At 38.5% G+C, this 19763-nt stretch overlaps 1 protein-coding gene across 4 annotated transcripts in view; it reads left to right on the top strand.

Moving 5' to 3' along the window:
• Positions 1–8685, top strand: part of slc24a2 (solute carrier family 24 member 2) — a 107268-nt gene extending 98583 nt beyond the window's left edge. For all 4 annotated transcript variants that reach the window (XM_031890425.1, XM_031890427.1, XM_031890431.1 and 1 more), the window contains 4 exons: positions 84–227; positions 3215–3304; positions 4159–4325; positions 6928–8685. In XM_031890425.1, the coding sequence (XP_031746285.1) occupies positions 84–227; positions 3215–3304; positions 4159–4325; positions 6928–7177 (651 nt within the window). In that variant the 3' untranslated portion in view covers positions 7178–8685. The remainder of the gene's footprint in view (positions 1–83; positions 228–3214; positions 3305–4158; positions 4326–6927) is intronic.
• The last annotated feature ends 11078 nt before the right edge of the window (positions 8686–19763 follow it).

Genomic DNA, 19763 nt, shown 5'->3' with positions numbered 1-19763 from the left:
TAGTAAATGATCTTTGCTTATACATAGCCTCAGATTTATGTTTTTCTTGTCTTCTTATTTAATATATTATGATTTACCCTCAGATTCCAGCTGCAGAGCAAACTGAGGAAGATGACCAGCCTCTAAGTTTAGCATGGCCAACAACCATTCGCAAGCAAGCTGCGTATCTCGCAGTTCTGCCTATTGTATTTCCTTTGTGGGTCACCTTACCTGATGTTCGAAATCCAGTAAGTAATCGATAATAGACTCTGCTCTCATACATCTTTTCTATGACTTTAACTGAAATTCTATACCAATAATTACATAGAGTTTTGGACAAAAAATAATACTATATAGCATTTTAGCTTACATCTATCCAACACTTCTGCCTGAAGCAAGCGTTCTTATTTTCTCGCTAGAAGAACACTTAATGAGACTCTCTTAGAGAGGAGCTCCCAGGTACTAGAAAATGTACTGTAAGAACTAGGGATGTACTGAAGCCAGCATTCAGTTTGGCGCCACGGTTTGTCAAACTAAATCTTTTTTAACTTTTGTGACTTTAAAGCTCTAAACTATTGAACATGACAATTTTCTTTCACAAATGATGCAAATTTTTATTTTTCTGAAATTTGTACTTGCAAATTAGGGTTTACATTTAGCTGAATCTTTTGTGGAGCATTTGGTGTTAGGATAAGTATTAAATTATGTATTCAGTGCATACATGTAAGAATAGCTTCTGATATCAACTTAATGCTTTTTTCTTTTTACATTCCATTGACCTTGCAGATTTGAAAAATAATAATTAACATACATGCTGCCTATAATATTTAGACAACCACAAACTCATGGTTCATGTCACTTAAATCTTATAGCTTGAAGAATTAATGCATATTGAAAGCTGGCAAGGAAAATGCATTTAACTGGTCAATCTGTAGTTTGCATACTATGTTAAACAGAATTTAGTAATTAAAAGAAGTGTATTTAAATTCTAACACGAGTGGCTGAAAAATATAGATAATGCCATGGCCTGTGATCCCAAGCATGAAACTTCAAAGAGATAATTGCACACACACATAGAAACATACACACTCACACATACAAATAGATTCAGCTAGTTATGCCCAGTGAATGTGGCCCAGCTGATGAAATTCAACAATAGTCCATTAAAATTCAGCTTGCAGTTTTGCCTGGCAAGTGTCTGCCATTATTTCCCTTTCTAGCAAGTTGGAGAGCTGGAACACTTATATCAAGTATTGATTGTCATGAAAATTATGAGCATGAAAAAGCGCAATATGGTAATTTAAATGTGCATGACCTGATAATGTACTGATTATTTTCCTATTCTGTATTTCTATCCTGAAAATAAAAATCTTGTACTGTAAAATATTTTAAACGCTTGCATTCATATCATTTATGTAAACACTTTCATTAAAGTGATACTGACATGAAAAAATGACTTTTCAAATTATGAATCTACATAAAAAGTTCCCTATAGGTCATGTTGATCTTTTTTCACTGTTAGGGCTGCTTTTGTAAGTAATTGTTACTTTAAGTCCCTAAACCTGACTGTTTTGCCAACCTGACTGTCCCTTCTCAGCCTGTCAGTTACAGCTTCTAATGCTAATGGCCTACTGCTGCACAAATATGGCCGCCCCCTCATAGAAGAACATGGGGGATCAGATAAGGAATGGAAAAGCATCAGGAAATATTTTTTTGGCAAAATTATAAAGCTCATGCAAAGTCATTGTTATGATAGATGTAAAAAAGGTTTCATTTCTGGTGTCAGTATAACTTCAATATATATTTGTGTAAAAAATGAAGCAATCAACTTTTCATTATGTAACACACTATTTTGAGTATAAAGGATGGCCTGTGTTAAGTTATTTTAAAACTTCTTGATGGTGCAGTATATTACATATCACAAGCAGTCATAAATATTACTTAAGGCTCTTAATTCAGGGATCCCTAACCTTTTTTACTTGTGAGCCACAATCACATGTAAAAAGTGTTGGTGAGTCACACAAGCATGAGAAGAGTTCTTTGGGGATGTCAAATAATGGCTGTGATTGGCTATTTGCCAGTCTGCAAGATGCTCTGCTTAAAGTAAAAACTATGTCTCTATGCTTTCAAAGCTTGCATTTGAGACAGAAATGTAAAAATGAGCACCTAATTGGGCCACTGCAATTTTCTGCTATGAACACATTTCCAACAACATGAAATCAACTATGTTCATGTGATAACTGTCTAATTCTCAGAATGAAATGTGTAGAGTAACTTATGTTTCCTAATCCCTAACACGCCCAGAAATTCCTGAAATTTAGTGCAGTACTGTAGGAAATTTGGTTCTAAATGTAGCAGAGCAGTGCAACACCTAAAGTGAAAAAATGGATTGTTTTCACAGTCACTTAGAGGTTGCCCAACATTTTTAACCATCTTTGGACCTTAATGTAATTCACTCTTGGGTTTTGAAACCTGGATACAGGCAAACCTTTCTTTGTCAATCTAAAGTTGCTCGAACAACTGAGAACTCTGCAGGTGCCAGTGTTTATCAATGGCCTCCGTGATAACTTGTAGGGACTTTCTGTGGTGATGGGGTAGCTGAGAGTCAAGAAAACAGTCAGGCCAAAGATTAGGGCAAGCAGCAGTTCATTTCATATCCAAATTAAATGGATAGGGCAGGTAAAAAGAGTTAGAATCCATGGATAGGCAAGGGCAAAAAAATCAGGCAAATGGGAATAAAATCCAAAGCAGCAGCAAAGGGCTTAAACAGGTTCTACAGTAATTTAAATGCCTGCTTGTACATGGAAAAGAAGATTTGGCTCCAGAAGGTCACCATGCCCTGGCAGTGACACAGGGCATGTGGATGACTGCGCATGTGTGCTATGAGTCCTTTCAGAATCTGCTAAATTCTAAATATATTCTAAGTAAACAGGCAAACATATAAAGCAGTTCAGGCATTTTCTACCTACATAAAGCAATTATTTCTTACAAAATTCTTCCACAAAGATAGAAATTAATTTCTTAAAGAGAAATGTCTTATGATATGCCATATGCATAGGATTACAGTGGGAAGTTTCCTGCAGGTCTTGTAACCCACTAAAGCCAATCAGCAGCTAGCATTTGTTGGTCTGCTTTTTGAAAGAAAACAGTATTGCTAACCTATAATTTATGATTGTTATGTATGATGGGTGATTTTTTTATACACATTTCCCTGTCTTTCCCACTTCTTTTGCAGAACTCTAGAAAATTTTTTCCAGTAACGTTTTTTGGATCTATCACTTGGATTGCTGTTTTTTCATATTTAATGGTCTGGTGGGCTCATCAGGTAAGTTTATGTTGTGTTAATTTTCTGTTTTTCACAGCTTCTTTATTTTTTTATATAATAAATAATACATAAACACATCCTTTTACCTTTTCCATGCTAGTCCCCTTCTTATGTTGCAACAAGTGTGCCATATATCAACATGAGACATGGCAATGTAGTTGTGTGTCAGATTTTACATTCCCTGACCTGTAAAGGTTTAAAGTATAGGTTGCCTTGGTTGTTTGGTCCCCAACAGGGGACCCCCAGTAGTGAAGGAATATCAATATAGACATTTAAGCTATGATTAGGTTAGAAAAGGCAATTTAACATGTTTAGTTGCAACATCCAGGGCAGATACTACATGACTGGATCTAAAGGAAGTCCTGTAATCAGTTACAACCCATCTCATCTCTGCATTCTATTGCTCTTGTGTGGAATTAGAAATGTTTTACTCCAACTAATATGAATGACTCTGGATAACCCAAGCAGTTATTAAAGTAAACATATGCACACACTCTAGTATCTTAGTGCAAGATGGGGTGCTTTGTCGCCTGTGGAAAATCTCTCTCAAACAGAACACCTGAAAATATCTTCCCCTTGTGATCCATTATACTCACCACATGAAAATGCTAAAAAAAAGAAAAAGGCCATTATGTAAGTGAATATGGCAGGTACCAGAAACCATCCTGCAGTATACTGCCATTTAAATTAACTTTAATGTTCAAAATAAGAAAGGCATATGCACAAGCACTGAGATGAAATGATTAAATATGATCTGATACCAGATTAAATCTGGTATGATAAATTAGTATATTATATCATTGCTTACAAAAGTCCATATAAACCAAGTAGATGTGTGTTTCCATCTGTTTCAGGTTGGAGAAACTATTGGTATCACAGAAGAAATTATGGGACTCACTATATTAGCTGCTGGCACTTCAATCCCAGACCTTATAACAAGTGTTATTGTTGCACGTAAAGGGCTAGGGGATATGGCAGTATCTAGCTCTGTAGGAAGCAACATTTTTGACATTACAGTTGGGTAAGTAGAGTTTTGCAAATGCAGAGCATTACAGAAACACTGAATAGTCCATGGCTTTTATTATTAAGCAGGCATATTTGTTTTGCGTATGGTTATACTGCAGCAGATGAATGTTGTCAAGTAACCACTTAGATTAGAATATATTAAATATTTACACAACACTATATAACCGTTTAAACGTGTCACAATACTTATCAAGGTACTCTACCTCATACTTCATTATCTCTTTTTTCTGTTCTGTTGATTGTTAGGGTTTTTTTATGCATTTGCCAAAACATACTGATTGCAAAAAAAAACGCATATATCGTGCTTTTGTCAGTTCCAACCAAACAAATAAATAAATAAGGTTGAGGAGACTGCCTCACACAGACAAAAGCAAACAAAAGGAATTCTGGGAGTGAATTCCAAACTCTTAAAAAAAATCCCATTTACATGGGTTTATCCTATAGGCTACAGCTCACCCACTGGGTTTGAAGCTGAAGCCAGGACAATAGCCGATCAGATTCCCAACTACAGACCAGTTTCGCCTTTTTTGAGGCTCATCAGTGTAGTGTACCCAGTGGGTGAGTTGTAGCCTATAGGATAAATGTAAATGGGATTTTTTTTAATAGTTTGGAATTCACTCCCAGAATTCCTTTTGTTTGCTTTTGTCAGTTCCAACCACAACCCTCTATTCTACTGCATTATGAATGCACATCAAGCTCAAGAAAAATCAGCATGTTGCATATAAAACGTGCATGCATAGAATGCATAGAAATATGCTCATTAGTATAAGCCCTTGAAAAGAGATGGAAGATGCCTTGAGTGCCAGAAAATGAATTTCTTTATGCAATCAGAAAAGAGACAAATATTTTCCAGTACAGTAAAACTTTTCCCCTAATGCCACACTATTTTAAACAATTTTATACACTACTTTCAGGCAGAAATTACAGGGCTTGATTACTCATTATTTGCATTGATTTTTAAGCTTGTTTTTAAAGAAATCATGAAATCAGTGTGCAGCAGCTTTGCAGGTGTTAGTCTTCATATAATTATACGCAATGGCCAATAAGTAGGATTAATATTGTAAGCTCTAATGAGAAGGGCCCTCTGCCTCCTGTATCCATCTGTATTTGTATATAATGTGTATATCCATCGTTTGAACAGCACTGCAGAATGATGGCATTTTTTAAATACATATTAATAATAGTAATTTAATATGAGAGTATATTATGCATTTTGCTTTTGTTTAACATTGTGAAGCACTTGTGGGAGGCGAACAGAAGGCTTAAAGGGATTCTGTTATGATTTTTAGTGTTTATTACTAAATTACACTGTGTACATTACAAATAAGTATCGGTGTGTAGACAGCCATCTCAGTGCATCGTGCCTGAGCCTGTGCTTTCAGAGCCAGCGCTACACAATAGAATTACTTTTAGATAAGCTATTATTTCTCCTACTTAATGTAACTGAAGGAGTCATGACTTGGCTGAGCCAGACCTTGATTTTTTACTATACTGAGTGCTATTTTCATACCACTACGAGGGGCATGGGAGAATTTTCAGTGATGCAGGTGTAGGGTCGCTGTTACATGTTACCTTCCCATTGTTCTGCTGATCGGCTGCTGGGGGAGTGGGAGATATCACTCCAACTTGCAGCGCAGCAGTAAACAGAGGCTGAAGTTTATCAGAGCACAAGTCATGTGGCAGAGGGCACCTGGGAAATTAAGAATATGTCAATCCCCACATCATATATTAAAATTATATACAGGTTTAGGATCCCTTATCCGGAAACCCATTATCCAGAAAACTTTCCGAATTACGGAAAGCCCGTCTCCCATAGACTCCATTATAATCAAATAATTCAGAATTTTAAAACGGATTTCCTTTTTTTCTGTAGTAATAAAACAGTACCTTGTAATTGATCCCAACTAAGATATAAATAATCCTTATTGGATGCAAAACAATCCTATTGGGTTTAATTAATGTTTTATTGATTTTTTAGTTGACTTAAGGTATGGAGATCCAAATTATGGAATACCCTTGATCCCGAGCATTCTGGATAACGGGTCCTATACCTGTATAAGAAAAGCTGTCTGCTTTTTTTTTTTTTTTAAAAATGGATTTCAATGCAGGATTCTGCAGGAGGAGCTAATGTTTTTTTTTTAATTTTTTAAAATGTTTTCTCATGACAGAATCCTTTGAGGGTAAGGATGTCTGGCACTTGTGCCCAGCAGTGCTAAGTTATGGTCCCTGTGTTAGGGGGCTTCACAATTAAAAACAGATATGAAATAGAAAGATATGAAAATGTGTTCAATTATCTAATTAACATAAAGCATGCATTTGTTTATAATAAAAATACAACAAAACCCCAGACCCTTTGCAATCTAGAGCAGCCAGACCCTTTGCCACGCTTGTTAAACATCTGCCATATTAACAACATTCAACAAAAATCCAACAAACTGCACATCACAGCAAATGGGAATGAAAAAATGTTGTCCCATACGTACCATACTATGTTTAAAAAGGAGGTTTTTGTTCTAATAATACAGGGATAGATAAAAAAAAGACAAATTTATTTTCTATGGAAACCTATTACATTCTTATTTTCTGTTTCCCTCTAGCCTTCCTATGCCGTGGCTCCTTTATTCTGTAAGTCACAATATGATACCTGTAGCAGTTAGCAGCAATGGCTTATTCTGTGCAATTGTCCTTCTTTTCATTATGCTGCTATTCGTTATCCTGTCCATCGCTTTCTGCAAATGGAAGATGAACAAGATCCTGGGTTGTACGATGTTTGGACTCTACTTTGTTTTCCTAGTGGTCAGCGTTCTTCTTGAGAAGCAAATCATCACATGTCCTGCAACTGTCTAGGTTTAAACACTGCATCGTAATTATTATTATTAAAAGCCACTATTCGCAAGAAGAGTGGGCTTTGTCTCCTACATGCCAGTTTGAATCAATATCAGACTCATAAAAGGGGTCTTAAAAAAGCCATGATGGTTACAAGATCAATCTGTGGATTCTTTAATGAAAATTCTAGGAGATATATGAAAACACTGTATATTTTTCGAATGCACGTTGTATTACTCTACTACTCTATTTACATATAATCTAAATATGCAGGGTATATTTAACAAAGGAAAGGCAATAGATTAAATGGAATATGTAGAAAGTGCTCACATTCCTCTGGAAATCCCTTTGCATCTGTTAGCCATAAATAGAGTAAACATATCATTCCGCCACCGTGGTTATATTTGAACACGTGTATGCCTGCAGTAGCAAGTTAGTATGAAAGAAGCATTTTAATAGCACTTCCAGAACATAAAATATAATCTTATTCTGGAATGAGTGCTACCTAGGCAGTTTGTAACTAAACACTACAGTAGGTAGGTTAAATGGTACATTAAGTTAACAATCACATACATTCTCAGTGGCAGTATTGCACAGCTTTAAATAGATGAACAGATTCCACTGTGTAGACACATATTTATCCATTCCCAGTCAAAGTCACCTTGAACGGTACTATAGGGACCATGCGATCAATTCAGATTTTAGCATCCTATTATTGGGATATCATTTTTCTATGGTAATTGCAAGACATAGTGAAAAAATAAACAGGAAAATGACGTAAAACTGTGTGTAAATATTTTTCTGTGGTTTCTCATTCTACCCCCCTTCCATTAAAATCAACTCCTTGACAGACAACTGAACTGACTTGCTTCAGATAGCAAATGTCATTAATTAGTAAAATATAGTAAGCATATGGCAAGCTTTTATTTTTTTAAAAAAAAGTGATTAATTCACAGTTAGAATCAAAATGATCTATAGAGAATCTCACCCATTGTCGGATTGTGTTTGTTCCTAGGCACGTTTGAAGAGGGACAGGGCTTATTGAATTGCTATTCTTGCTTGTCTCTCTGTTACTTTCAAGTGGGTGGGGCTACAATTAATCTCTTGCCAATCAGAGAATTCAGATACTCACAGTACAATGCCTAATACCCTTTCAGACAGCAAAAACAACATATTTGAAAGCACTTTAATATAACAGTTATGCATCCAAATTGTTTGCCTCACAGATTACCAGGATTACCAAAATTACTATATATATATATATATATATATATATATATATGTATATATCAACACTTTCTTAATTTGGTCCTAAAACTTGTTCTATTTGCACATCATCGCCAATGTGAAAGCCATTGCAAATTCTTTTAGAAAAAGTGACGGTTTAGTTGACGCTAGCAATATGATTTGGATTAATTGGAAGAACAATTGCTGTACATGTCAGTGTAACATGGGGATCCCCAACCTTTTATACCTGTGCCACATTTAAATGGAAAAAGTGTTGGAGAGCAACATAAGCATGAAAAAGGTTCCTGGAGGTGCCAATAAGAGCTATAATTGGCTACTTAATAGCCCTTATGCGGACTGGCAGCCTACAGAAGGCTTTGTTTGGCATTACACTTGGTTTTTATGCAACCAAAACTTGCCTCCTTACCAGAAATTTTAAAATAAGCACTGGCTTGAGCCCATTGGGAGCAACATCTAAGGGGTTGGGGAGCAACATGTTGCTCACGAGCCACTGGTTGAGGAAAACTGGTGTAACAGGTGAGCCTTTTGGCTTTACAATCACACTAAAAAGGATGACATTTTCTAAGTAGCAGGTGAGTGTCTTCTCAAATTTTGATTCAGAAGCCTGTTCAACCAATTTGTGTGATGTCTTACATAATTCCCTTAACAATCAGTTGTTTTTGGAAGCAATCATGCTCTTATTGCAATCTAGAACTCCCAGTGTTGCCCAGTGCTCCCAGCTATGCCTTATATCCAAAGTTCCTGAACAGGACTAACTCTGTGCCAGCTTCCCAACTGAGATGAATGATTTCATGAAGTGTTAACTATGCTCCCTCATTTCTAAATTGGTAATTATAACCATAATTGCAACTAAATGGTTGTGACGTTGTGACAGTTTACAGTGTTTATACCACGTCTGTTGTAGCCCCTTGAGCTGAATTGCTGGTAAAGTATCCTACTATTTGAGATTTATGTCAGGCTGTGCCTAGCATTAGCTACAAAGCCAATGCAGTCATGTCTGCGTAGTACTATTGTCAAGCTTTGAAGAAATTCTAATGTTCTTCATCAGAGGGCCACATAACCGATAAATTATGTAGTCTAGTAGTGACATCCTACAATTATTGCTGTTAAAATTAAATAGTATTTAAAATAATGCATTTTTTTCTGTCTCTACAGTTAATCAAGTGATTATGTCTCATTTACAACAGGGTGTCAACTTCAAAAAACAGAACAATACAGCAGTATTTTGTATTTTACACCCTACTGCCCTGGCTAAAAGAATAACCACATGGCTCTGCACCCACACAAAAATACAGTGCTGCTTGTGTTTGGCATGGCTGTATTCATGAGGGGTGGCAATTGGGAGGCATGTAGTTGCCCCCCACACCCTTAACAGCATTACCAATTGCCTTGTGCATAATTCTGACACACATGTTAGGGAGTGGCAACAGACACAGGCCACAATGAGACTAGTCTGCGCCCATAGATTCTATAACTTGCACCTTTCCTTAATAGAAAATTGAAATTTTAAGAATATATGTAATGCTGGGTAATTCTAAATAGAAAATTGCCATTTTAAGAATTAAGGGCCGCCTCCTGGGATCATAGAACTCACAGTGCACACAAACAAGCCAAGGCACACATACATGCTAGGTCCCATCAGCCAATTAATGGACAGAGTTCTGCCTTTTGCTTCCACACTACTTCCTGTTCCAGTTAGAGCTGCATTATTTCTGGTCATGTGATCTCTGAGGGAGCACACAGCCCATCACTAAATGGTGGATCAAGAGAAAGGATGTAAAAAGGGCAATATTTCCTGATATATATATTGCAGTTCGGTAAGATTCTTTATTAGGTCATTTAACATAATATAAACTATCTGTTGGTCAAGTATTCATTCTGGGATGTAGTTTTACTTTAGTACCTAGAAACACTACCATATAGACTGGAACATGGTTCTAATGTGAAACCTATTTAATATTTTCTTTGCCCATTTCTAATTTGCACTTTATTGCACTTCTATCTGTAAGATATTATGTCCGTGATAATAGCCCCCCAAAAAAGCCAGTACATTTATATACAGGGAATTGGTCATTACTAATAGAACATGATGCAAAATGAACTGCTATTATAGCTAATATCTTACACTTATAAAAACAATATTTAACTGTGGTTGATTAAAGTAGGGCAAAAAGAGCAATTGCTCTGGGCCCAGTGCATCACTTAGGGATAAAAATACCAATTACATATTATATTGCACAACAAGTCTATAAAATTATACCAAAGTTGTGCTTAAATGTAACAGGGTCAGTCTGAACCCCTAGGGCTCACCAGAGAAGCTCTTACATTGCCCCACAATTATTACATGTAGTAAGTGCTAAACAGTACTGCTGTTGTATAGGTCTATGGTGGACATAAGAAGTTGTATATGAAAGTCCCATTAAGGACTGAACCCACCAGGAGATTCTCTGTCGCTCTGGCAGGCCAGTCTGACCCCTATTGCAAACAGCATTTTTCTAAATAATACCTGCAAATACATTAGCTTAAGATGGTTTAATAACGCCATTCCATCAATTCAGTATTATATATTCTTAATGTCCATGTCTAATGTTGTGCTGTTATTTTCATTTACACAGAAAGCAATAACAAACAATGTGATAGATGAAACCTTGATGTGGGGTTTTCATTAAGTGTTTTAAAGAAGGACATCATATAGCAGGGCATATTAATCAGTCATCTGGAAAGTCCTGAGCCCTGGCTAAGCATGCACAAAGAAGTCACTCAGGCAGTAATGTACAGCAGAGGATTATGGGATTGATAATCATAGCCAGTACTAGCAGTAGCCCTGCTGTCTGAGTGATGGCTTTGTATGGGGTCTATACTCTGAGATAAACCCCATCATGTTGTGCTCTGTTTGCGTGTGTCAAAGTGTTTTGCAGGATCTTCTGACAGTTGTCGGTATTGCATGTCAATCAATTTCATCTTCTTAATAACCTTGTACATAGAACAAAATGTATATTATATAGTATAGTAGAGAGATTATATTTTAACTTTCAACATTGTTCTGTACATATGGACACCTGAATGTAAAACGTGTGTAAGATATATCTAATGCATTATGTATAATAAACACATATAACCCTTTCAATGTTGGAGAAATTATATAATAATACAATAAAATTTTATTCGAAATCTATAAGTTTGTCATTTTATATGTATTTCCCTTTTTTTAAACAAGGGCATGAGCCTGAAGTCATGAAAGGACCACAATGAAAACATGAAATGTATAAAGATTTTTTTTGTCTCATAAATATGACCAAGATAGTCATGTGGTGAACTTTCTAATAGTGAAGCATGGAAAGAGTATACTGTAGTAGTGAACAGTATGAGTAAAGTGGCACTTTCCCAAATGTAGAGGGGTAAAGGTTTGGCCAACTTTTATTTGATGCATCCCCTAGGAAGGTTGTGGACAGCAAGAGATGGTCCTGATTTATGGTTAGGAGTTGGAGGTTTGGGGTGTCAGGGTTTCCTAATCCTTAAAAGGGGAAGCCATCATGTGTTCGGTCTCTTGTGGTCCCCACTTGCTGGAGGAGGTAGTGTCCTGGGCAGAAGTAGGCCTAGTGAGTGTAGAAAGTGTTAGAAGCTCACTCTATGAGTAAGAGGCAGGATCAGGGTAGTTAGTAGAGCAGTCACTGAGGCTCCAACGAGAAGGGCAGGAATGGTTAGCACCCTGTGGCTGCCAACATAGGGACTCAAGGGGTAAGGCTCAGGGATAGGAGATTCCAGGAGCAAGTGATCACAGTGAGCTTTGCCTAGCACTAGGGATTGCTTGACCAAGGCAGTGATTATTGGGTGCTGTGAGCACTACAGCTCAAAGTAAGAGTACCAACCGAGGAACAAAAGGGTTTGAAGGAACTGTGAAATGACTGATGTTTATGGCTTTAGATCAGCCAAAGAGATTGTTTCAGTCAATAACAGGTTTCATTTGTTTTCAACAACCACAGGTGCCTAAGTTATCTGAGAGGCCACATTCTGTTTGTCAAATCTGTGTGGTTAACTCTTCCATCAAAAGTACAGTAAGAACCCCCCGAGAGGAAAGAGCTCATGTAACCCAAGCTCTACCGGAAGTTGCAGAGAATTGCAGCTGGCCGAGTTTCAGTTTCAAGTGATACACACATACAATTGCATAGAGAATGGCTGTGAATTAGTTAGCCAGCTTGTATGATGCAAAGATACCAGTAGTTTTATGCAGAGCTACATGATTGGGTGGGTAGTATTTTGGCAAGATGCAGGGATTAAAATACTTCTATATATAATCAGAGGTATCACAGCATTACTAGATATCTATTAAACAGGTCTAAAAATCCCTTTGGAGACAATCCACATGGGGGTGTTGATGTGATCTTCATTTGATCTTCATCTGATGGGCCCTGTGGGCCCTGCACCCCCCAGTCCGACCCTGAGGTCACTAAACTAGTGAATCTCATTGTGTACGGCCAGATGTATTCTGGACTTTACCTGGCCTCTTGCGGATGCCCTATGTCCTTTGTATTTTTTTGAATGGGCTTAAGATGCCTTTTCTAAAGGTGGCCATACGCAGACAGATTTCAACTTCAGGTCCTTCAAACATGGCAGCTTATGTATGGGCAACCACAACAGGCCTACCCAACCAATATCTGGTATATCTGATTGGTCAGGATTGATTTTCCCATCAGTTTGGGGACTGCATAAGCTGGTTGATGCAGTCCTTAGTCTGACGGCCCATATACCCACCATTTTAATTTGATCTTTGGCCCTAGGGCCAAACAATTGAATTGGCCTGATCCTGATCCTAATGTGGCCTGATTTCCCACATTAGGTGGGCATATTGGAAGAAGATCCATTCATTTGGTGACCTCTCCAAACAAACAGATCCCAGGACTGTCATACCTTCACTTTTTTGGCCTGCATGACCATATTAGCAATTAAAATGGTATAATGCTTCTTTGCTTAGTGCAGTTATGGGAAGATTGTGCTTCATACTTACTGAATGTTAAGCTCCCAGCAGCCAGGTACATACTTTGGATGTGGAATTCTGGGAGTTCTAGTTTAACAATATCTTGTATCTAGCTCTAATGTCACATGTAGGAATCCTTTCAGTGTATCTTTTTCCTCTGGTTTTCCCCAAGTTCCAGTGTTGCTGAGACAACAACCAGCAAGCAATCTAAGAGACACAACAGCCTGTCAATGGGGAACTGAGAGCCATATATACAATGGCTTGCAAAAGTATTCGGCCCCCTTGAACTTTTCCACATTTTGTCACATTACAGCCACAAACATAAATCAATTTTATTGGAATTCCACGTGAAAGACCAATACAAAGTGGTGTACACGTGAGAAGTGGAACGAAAATCATACATGATTCCAAACATTTTTTACAAATAAATAACTGCAAAGTGGGGTGTGCGTAATTATTCAGCCCCCTGAGTCAATACTTTGTAGAACCACCTTTTGCTGCAATTACAGCTGCCAGTCTTTTAGGGTATGTCTCTACCAGCTTTGCACATCTAGAGACTGAAATCCTTGCCCATTCTTCTTTGCAAAACAGCTCCAGCTCAGTCAGATTAGATGGACAGCGTTTGTGAACAGCAGTTTTCAGATCTTGCCACAGATTCTCGATTGGATTTAGATCTGGACTTTGACTGGGCCATTCTAACACATTGATATGTTTTGTTTTAAACCATTCCATTGTTGCCCTGGCTTTATGTTTAGGGTCGTTGTCCTGCTGGAAGGTGAACCTCCGCCCCAGTCTCAAGTCTTTTGCAGACTCCAAAAGGTTTTCTTCCAAGATTGCCCTGTATTTGGTTCCATCCATCTTCCCATCAACTCTGACCAGCTTCCCTGTCCCTGCTGAAGAGAAGCACCCCCAGAGCATGATGCTGCCACCACCATATTTGACAGTGGGGATGGTGTGTTCAGAGTGATGTGCAGTGTTAGTTTTCCACCACACATAGCGTTTTGCATTTTGGCCAAAAAGTTCCATTTTGGTCTCATCTGACCAGAGCACCTTCTTCCACATGTTTGCTGTGTCCCCCACATGGCTTGTGGCAAACTGCAAACGGGACTTCTTATGGTTTTCTGTTAACAATGGCTTTCTTCTTGCCACTCTTTCATAAAGGCCAACTTTGTGCAGTGCACGACTAATAGTTGTCCTATGGACAGATTCCCCCACCTGAGCTGTAGATCTCTGCAGCTCCCCCAGAGTCACCATGGGCCTTTTGGCTGCATTTCTGATCAGCGCTCTCCTTGTTCGGCCTGTGAGTTTAGGGGGACGGCCTTGTCTTGGTAGGTTTACAGTTGTGCCATACTCCTTCCATTTCTGAATGATCGCTTGAACAGTGCTCCGTGGGATGTTCAAGGCTTTGGAAATGTTTTTGTACCTAAGCCTGCTTTAAATTTCTCAATAACTTTATCCCTGACCTGTCTGGTGTGTTCTTTGGACTTCATGGTGTTGTTGCTCCCAATATTCTCTTAGACAACCTCTGAGGCCGTCACAGAGCAGCTGTATTTGTACTGACATTAGATTACACACAGGTGCACTCTATTTAGTCATTAGCACTCATCAGGCAATGTCTATGGGCAACTGACTGCACTCAGACCAAAGGGGGCTGAATAATTACGCACACCCCACTTTGCAGTTATTTATTTGTAAAAAATGTTTGGAATCATGTATGATTTTCGTTCCACTTCTCACGTGTACACCACTTTGTATTGGTCTTTCACGTGGAATTCCAATAAAATGGATTCATGTTTGTGGCTGTAATGTGACAAAATGTGGAAAAGTTCAAGGGGGACGAATACTTTTGCAAGCCACTATATGTGTGGCCAGGTTTTCCAGTCTCTTGCACTACTGCTACATAGGGTTACCAGGTGTCTGAACTGTAATCCTTCTAGGGGTGGGCTAGATAAGATAAGCCTCATATTAGATCAATAAAATGCCCCTTTAACCCTTTAAAAGGAACTGGCCACTGCAACATTGGGAATAGTATGTTGCTAGGCAACACATTTTCACCATTCATTAAACTAGAATGTGGAAATAGATTCTACGTTTCTGGCATTCTCCCTTGCCAACAAGACTGCATATACACTGTTGGCAGGGAAAGGGTGAGGGAATTATCTGTACAACTCATATACATCTGTGCAATATCTACTACATATAATAATTCTGTATAAACGTTTAAGGAGATTGTATATGAAAAAAAAAACCCAACATGGATGTGAGGTACTATTATTACAAGGCACTGTATGTGACATTTATTCCATAAATCCTTAGTTATTTCTTACATGCTGTGATTTCCAGGTACATTGTTTCTCTATTTCACCTAAAATGAAAAGACACTATGACATCAGAAGGGGCACACTGCCCTCTAGTGGAATGTAAATATCCACAGAAAGTATCTATGGAATCCTTCAGCAGAAATACTGCATGTCTCAGGGACCGCACCAAAGAGCAGACTGTTTAAATACATTCAACAGATTACTACATATTTAGTAATCTTTAATTTAATTGTCCCACATGCACATTTCACTGTCAGGTCTGAGTTATTGGTATTTCTGTATGTTAACCTTATGCAGTGACACTTTCTGCTTCCTCTTCAATCTGTTGTCATTGTCAGTGGCAGGGCTGCACACTCCTTCCATGGTCCATCTGGAGCCAGATCTTCCCAGTGCTCTTTCATCCATCTGGCACCAGCTCTCCTGGATCATCCACCCTGACTCTTACCCTATCTCTAATCCTGAGGTTAAACTTTTGTGGTTAGGGTCACTGTTAACAAGAGCATTAGGTTAAGGAGGGGGGAGGATTGAGAGTGAAGGGATGACAGCAGAAGGTGGAAGGAGTATGGAGGAGACCTGACCGTAGAGTTAGTGCAGAACCCATACAACTGATATGTGGCAGGGTGCATACATATGGGCATGATAGACATACGGTACAACATATATAAAGATAGATAGATAGATAGATAGATAGATAGATACCTGTGCAGACATACAGAAGATGAAGATGATAGCGAAAGATGCACTTTGCAGACTCTTTATGTGTACTCCAATGGATTGACAAAGGATGTGATTGCTTGAATCATCAAGCTTAGGCCCTAATATCAACCAGGTCACCTGCCCAGCCAAGTGTATACCCAGGTTCCAACTAATAAAAACAAATTGAATTTGTGCAATGCTCCCTTATGCTCTTGAATTCCATTTTAGCTTACCACTCACAAATATTTAGTCCTTAAAAAAATGCAGATATGTCCTGAATTTCTCCTGGGCAGAAATACTGCTAGTTCTGAAGATGTCAAACCTCTGAAAGGGGTTCTGCCCCTGTTTTCAGCACAGAATTGAATGGAAATCGAGCAATTTTCTAACACGGCAGGGCAGCAGAAAGCGGCATTTCATATCACAAACAACTTGGATATACAGTACACCATTGTTTCACATGACTTTGATGCTCAAAGATTAAAGCTGTTTTGTACAAAACTAGTTGGCAAAAGTTAAATATCATCCTACATCAAAATACATGGAGCTCTTTTAAACTGAATTGCAACAACCCCCACTTAAAAATCTACAAAAGTAGCAATAATTAACAGTTTCAGTTCTAAACCAGGTTAAGACAAAGGGGTTCTGTTCCATTCAGGGGCGTATTTAGGTCCAGTGCTGCCCTAGGTACCGCACCTAAATACGTAGGACGTGTTACATCACTTCCATAGAGCCCACAACCCTCTCACCCCCCAGCTCTGTCTTTTGTTTAATTACAACAAAAAAGGGTATTATAAGCACCGCCTATAGGGCTCCCCCCAAGACCTACCGCCCTAGGCACATGCCTTTTTTATAAATATGCCCCTGGTTCCATTCCCGGCTCCTGGTACAGTGGGTTTTTATTAAAAAGGAAAATTGTTATCGTACTTCCCACAATATTCCTTTTCTAAACAGGCATGTGGTAATGGGCACCTGCAAAGCAGCCATTGCATTTAGAGTGTTAGTGGATACCAGAGTACTAAGGAGAACTTAAAAACCCCTTGCAGCAGGGCTGGAACTAGGGGTAGGCAGGAGAGACATATGCATCAGGCACAATGGGGATTGTTCAGGAATGATGGGCGGGAGGGGGGATTCTGATGAATGAGCAGGGTCACCTTGTACTTGTACACCTAGTACTTGGCTCAGCTCTTGCTTGCAGATAATGCCCTGGCTGGAATCAACCTGGGACCCAAGCACTACAGGGCAGCAGTGCTAACAACTACTTCACTGTGCTTCCTTGTAAATATCCCCCACAGCTACATCAATGGGATGTTGTGACAAAGGAAAATGCTATTTAAATGGAAAGCTAAATTATTCCCAATTTGGCTCTTCCCTGTATAAGTGTAACTATTTCAGTACAGGGGAAGGATCTATTATCCAGAATGCTCAGGACCTGGGGTTTTCCAGATAAGAGATCTTTTCATAATTTGGATAGTTTAGCCTTCTTAAAAAACAATTTAAACATTAACTAAACCCAACAGAATTGTTTTGCATTTAATAAGGATTCATAATATCTTAGTTGGGATCAAATAAGTGGTATTCTTGTATAATTACAGAGAAAAAGGAAATCACTTTTAAAATTTTGAATTATTTGCTTATAATGGAGTCTATGGGAGATGGCCTTCCCGTAATTTGGAGCTATCTGGGTAACAGTTTTCCAGATAACGGATCTCATACCTGTATAGACAGACAGAGAGGGCTTGGGCCATAATGGGGAGAATGGATGACAAAATGTGATCATACTGTAGCTGTGTCTTAGGGAAAGGGAAGAATGTCCTAAAATGCACACCGTTTGCCTGACTTTTTGGCATCTTCCGGCAGACAATATAGTAACAAAATAGTTGCATTCAGAGCCACTAGTTTTTAATGGGCTGAGGAAAGTTGCCATCTAGTGGTGATTCATTTAACTTATTTCACTTGTTTCTTAAACTGTTATTTATGTGTTGGGACCAAATGCAACTAAACTTCCTTGGGACCATCTCTCTTCCACAAGGTCAATAAAAAAAAAAAAGAAAACACCAAATACGTTATCGCTTATCATTTATTTGGGTATGGGATGCAATCAAACAGATCACGGACTGTTCTCTCAATTACTACTTTTTATCCAGGAACATCATCCCCCCAACTACAATATGGCCCATCATTCTCCTAAGATTTTGACATTATATTGGGTGCAAAAAATATGAGTTTCCATTTGCGATGCCTATAGCTCAAATCCCTTTGTTAATAAGGGAAGCACAGTGCAGTGGTTAGCATTGCCTTTCAGCACTTTTCTTGGATTTTAACATTAGCTGTTGCATTACCTTTTTAGGCCCAGTATCAGCTTATTTGACTTTTTTAGTTTTTCTTTTTGACTATTTTATTTTCTTCTATCCATCAATTAAATACAAAATTTACCCCACCCATTACTCGCCTTTCTTTAGGCATAGTTAGATTTTTACTGATTTGGGGTACATTCAAATCAATATATTTAGCATCCACCATTATCACCCACACGTGACCCATCTGCTTAATTACCATAGTCCTCTGATTTTGTAGTGCAATATAATCGTCTATAAACAAATCAACATGTAGCACTATATGCCATATGTATACATGGGTTAGTATTTGCATATTTCATGTTACAGACCCAACAGGATTCATCCCAACTAAAGGTCCCCATACACGGGCCGATAGTAGCTGCTGATATCGGCAGCTAATCGGCCCATGTATGGGCACTTCCGACAGGCCTGGCCGACCAATATCTGGCCTGAAATCGGGCAGATCTCGATCGGCAGGTTAGAAAATCTAGTCGGATTGGGGACCGCATCGGCTCGTTGATGCAGTCCCCAGACCGACTTTACCTATGCCCGTCATGATAATTCGATCATTTGGCTATTGGGGGGATATCGGGAGAAGATCCACTCACTTGGCGACTACACTGGATCTGCCAGTGTATGGGGACCTTTACACTACATCAGTCAGCAAGCTGTTATCTAACATAATAAAATCACTATGACATTTTTAATGGTTGATAATGTGATCAAGCCCCAGCAGAACTGTGAATCCTATGATTCCAAGATGCTGCCCTTAATTCTTAAAATTGCAATTTTCTATTTACGAGTACCCAATGGCACAGCTAAATGGGTTATTTAGATGAAGCAGGGTTTTACATATGAGCTGGTTTTTGCAAACTAAACCTACCCTGTTAGGGGGTATAGTTTTCCTTTAAGCCTTGTTAATAAATTGAACCATTTTGATAGTCCAGAAACATAATGGAGGAGAAGTTTCGGTCCATGTCTATGTATGCACACAAATATGTTTGGTACTGCCAAGTGATCACCATAGGTGT

Source organism: Xenopus tropicalis, chromosome 1, assembly GCF_000004195.4.
Source record: "Xenopus tropicalis strain Nigerian chromosome 1, UCB_Xtro_10.0, whole genome shotgun sequence".
NCBI lineage: Eukaryota > Metazoa > Chordata > Amphibia > Anura > Pipidae > Xenopus > Xenopus tropicalis.
The sequence above is the reverse complement of the archived record's forward strand: the minus strand, read 5'-3'. Positions and strand labels throughout refer to the sequence as shown.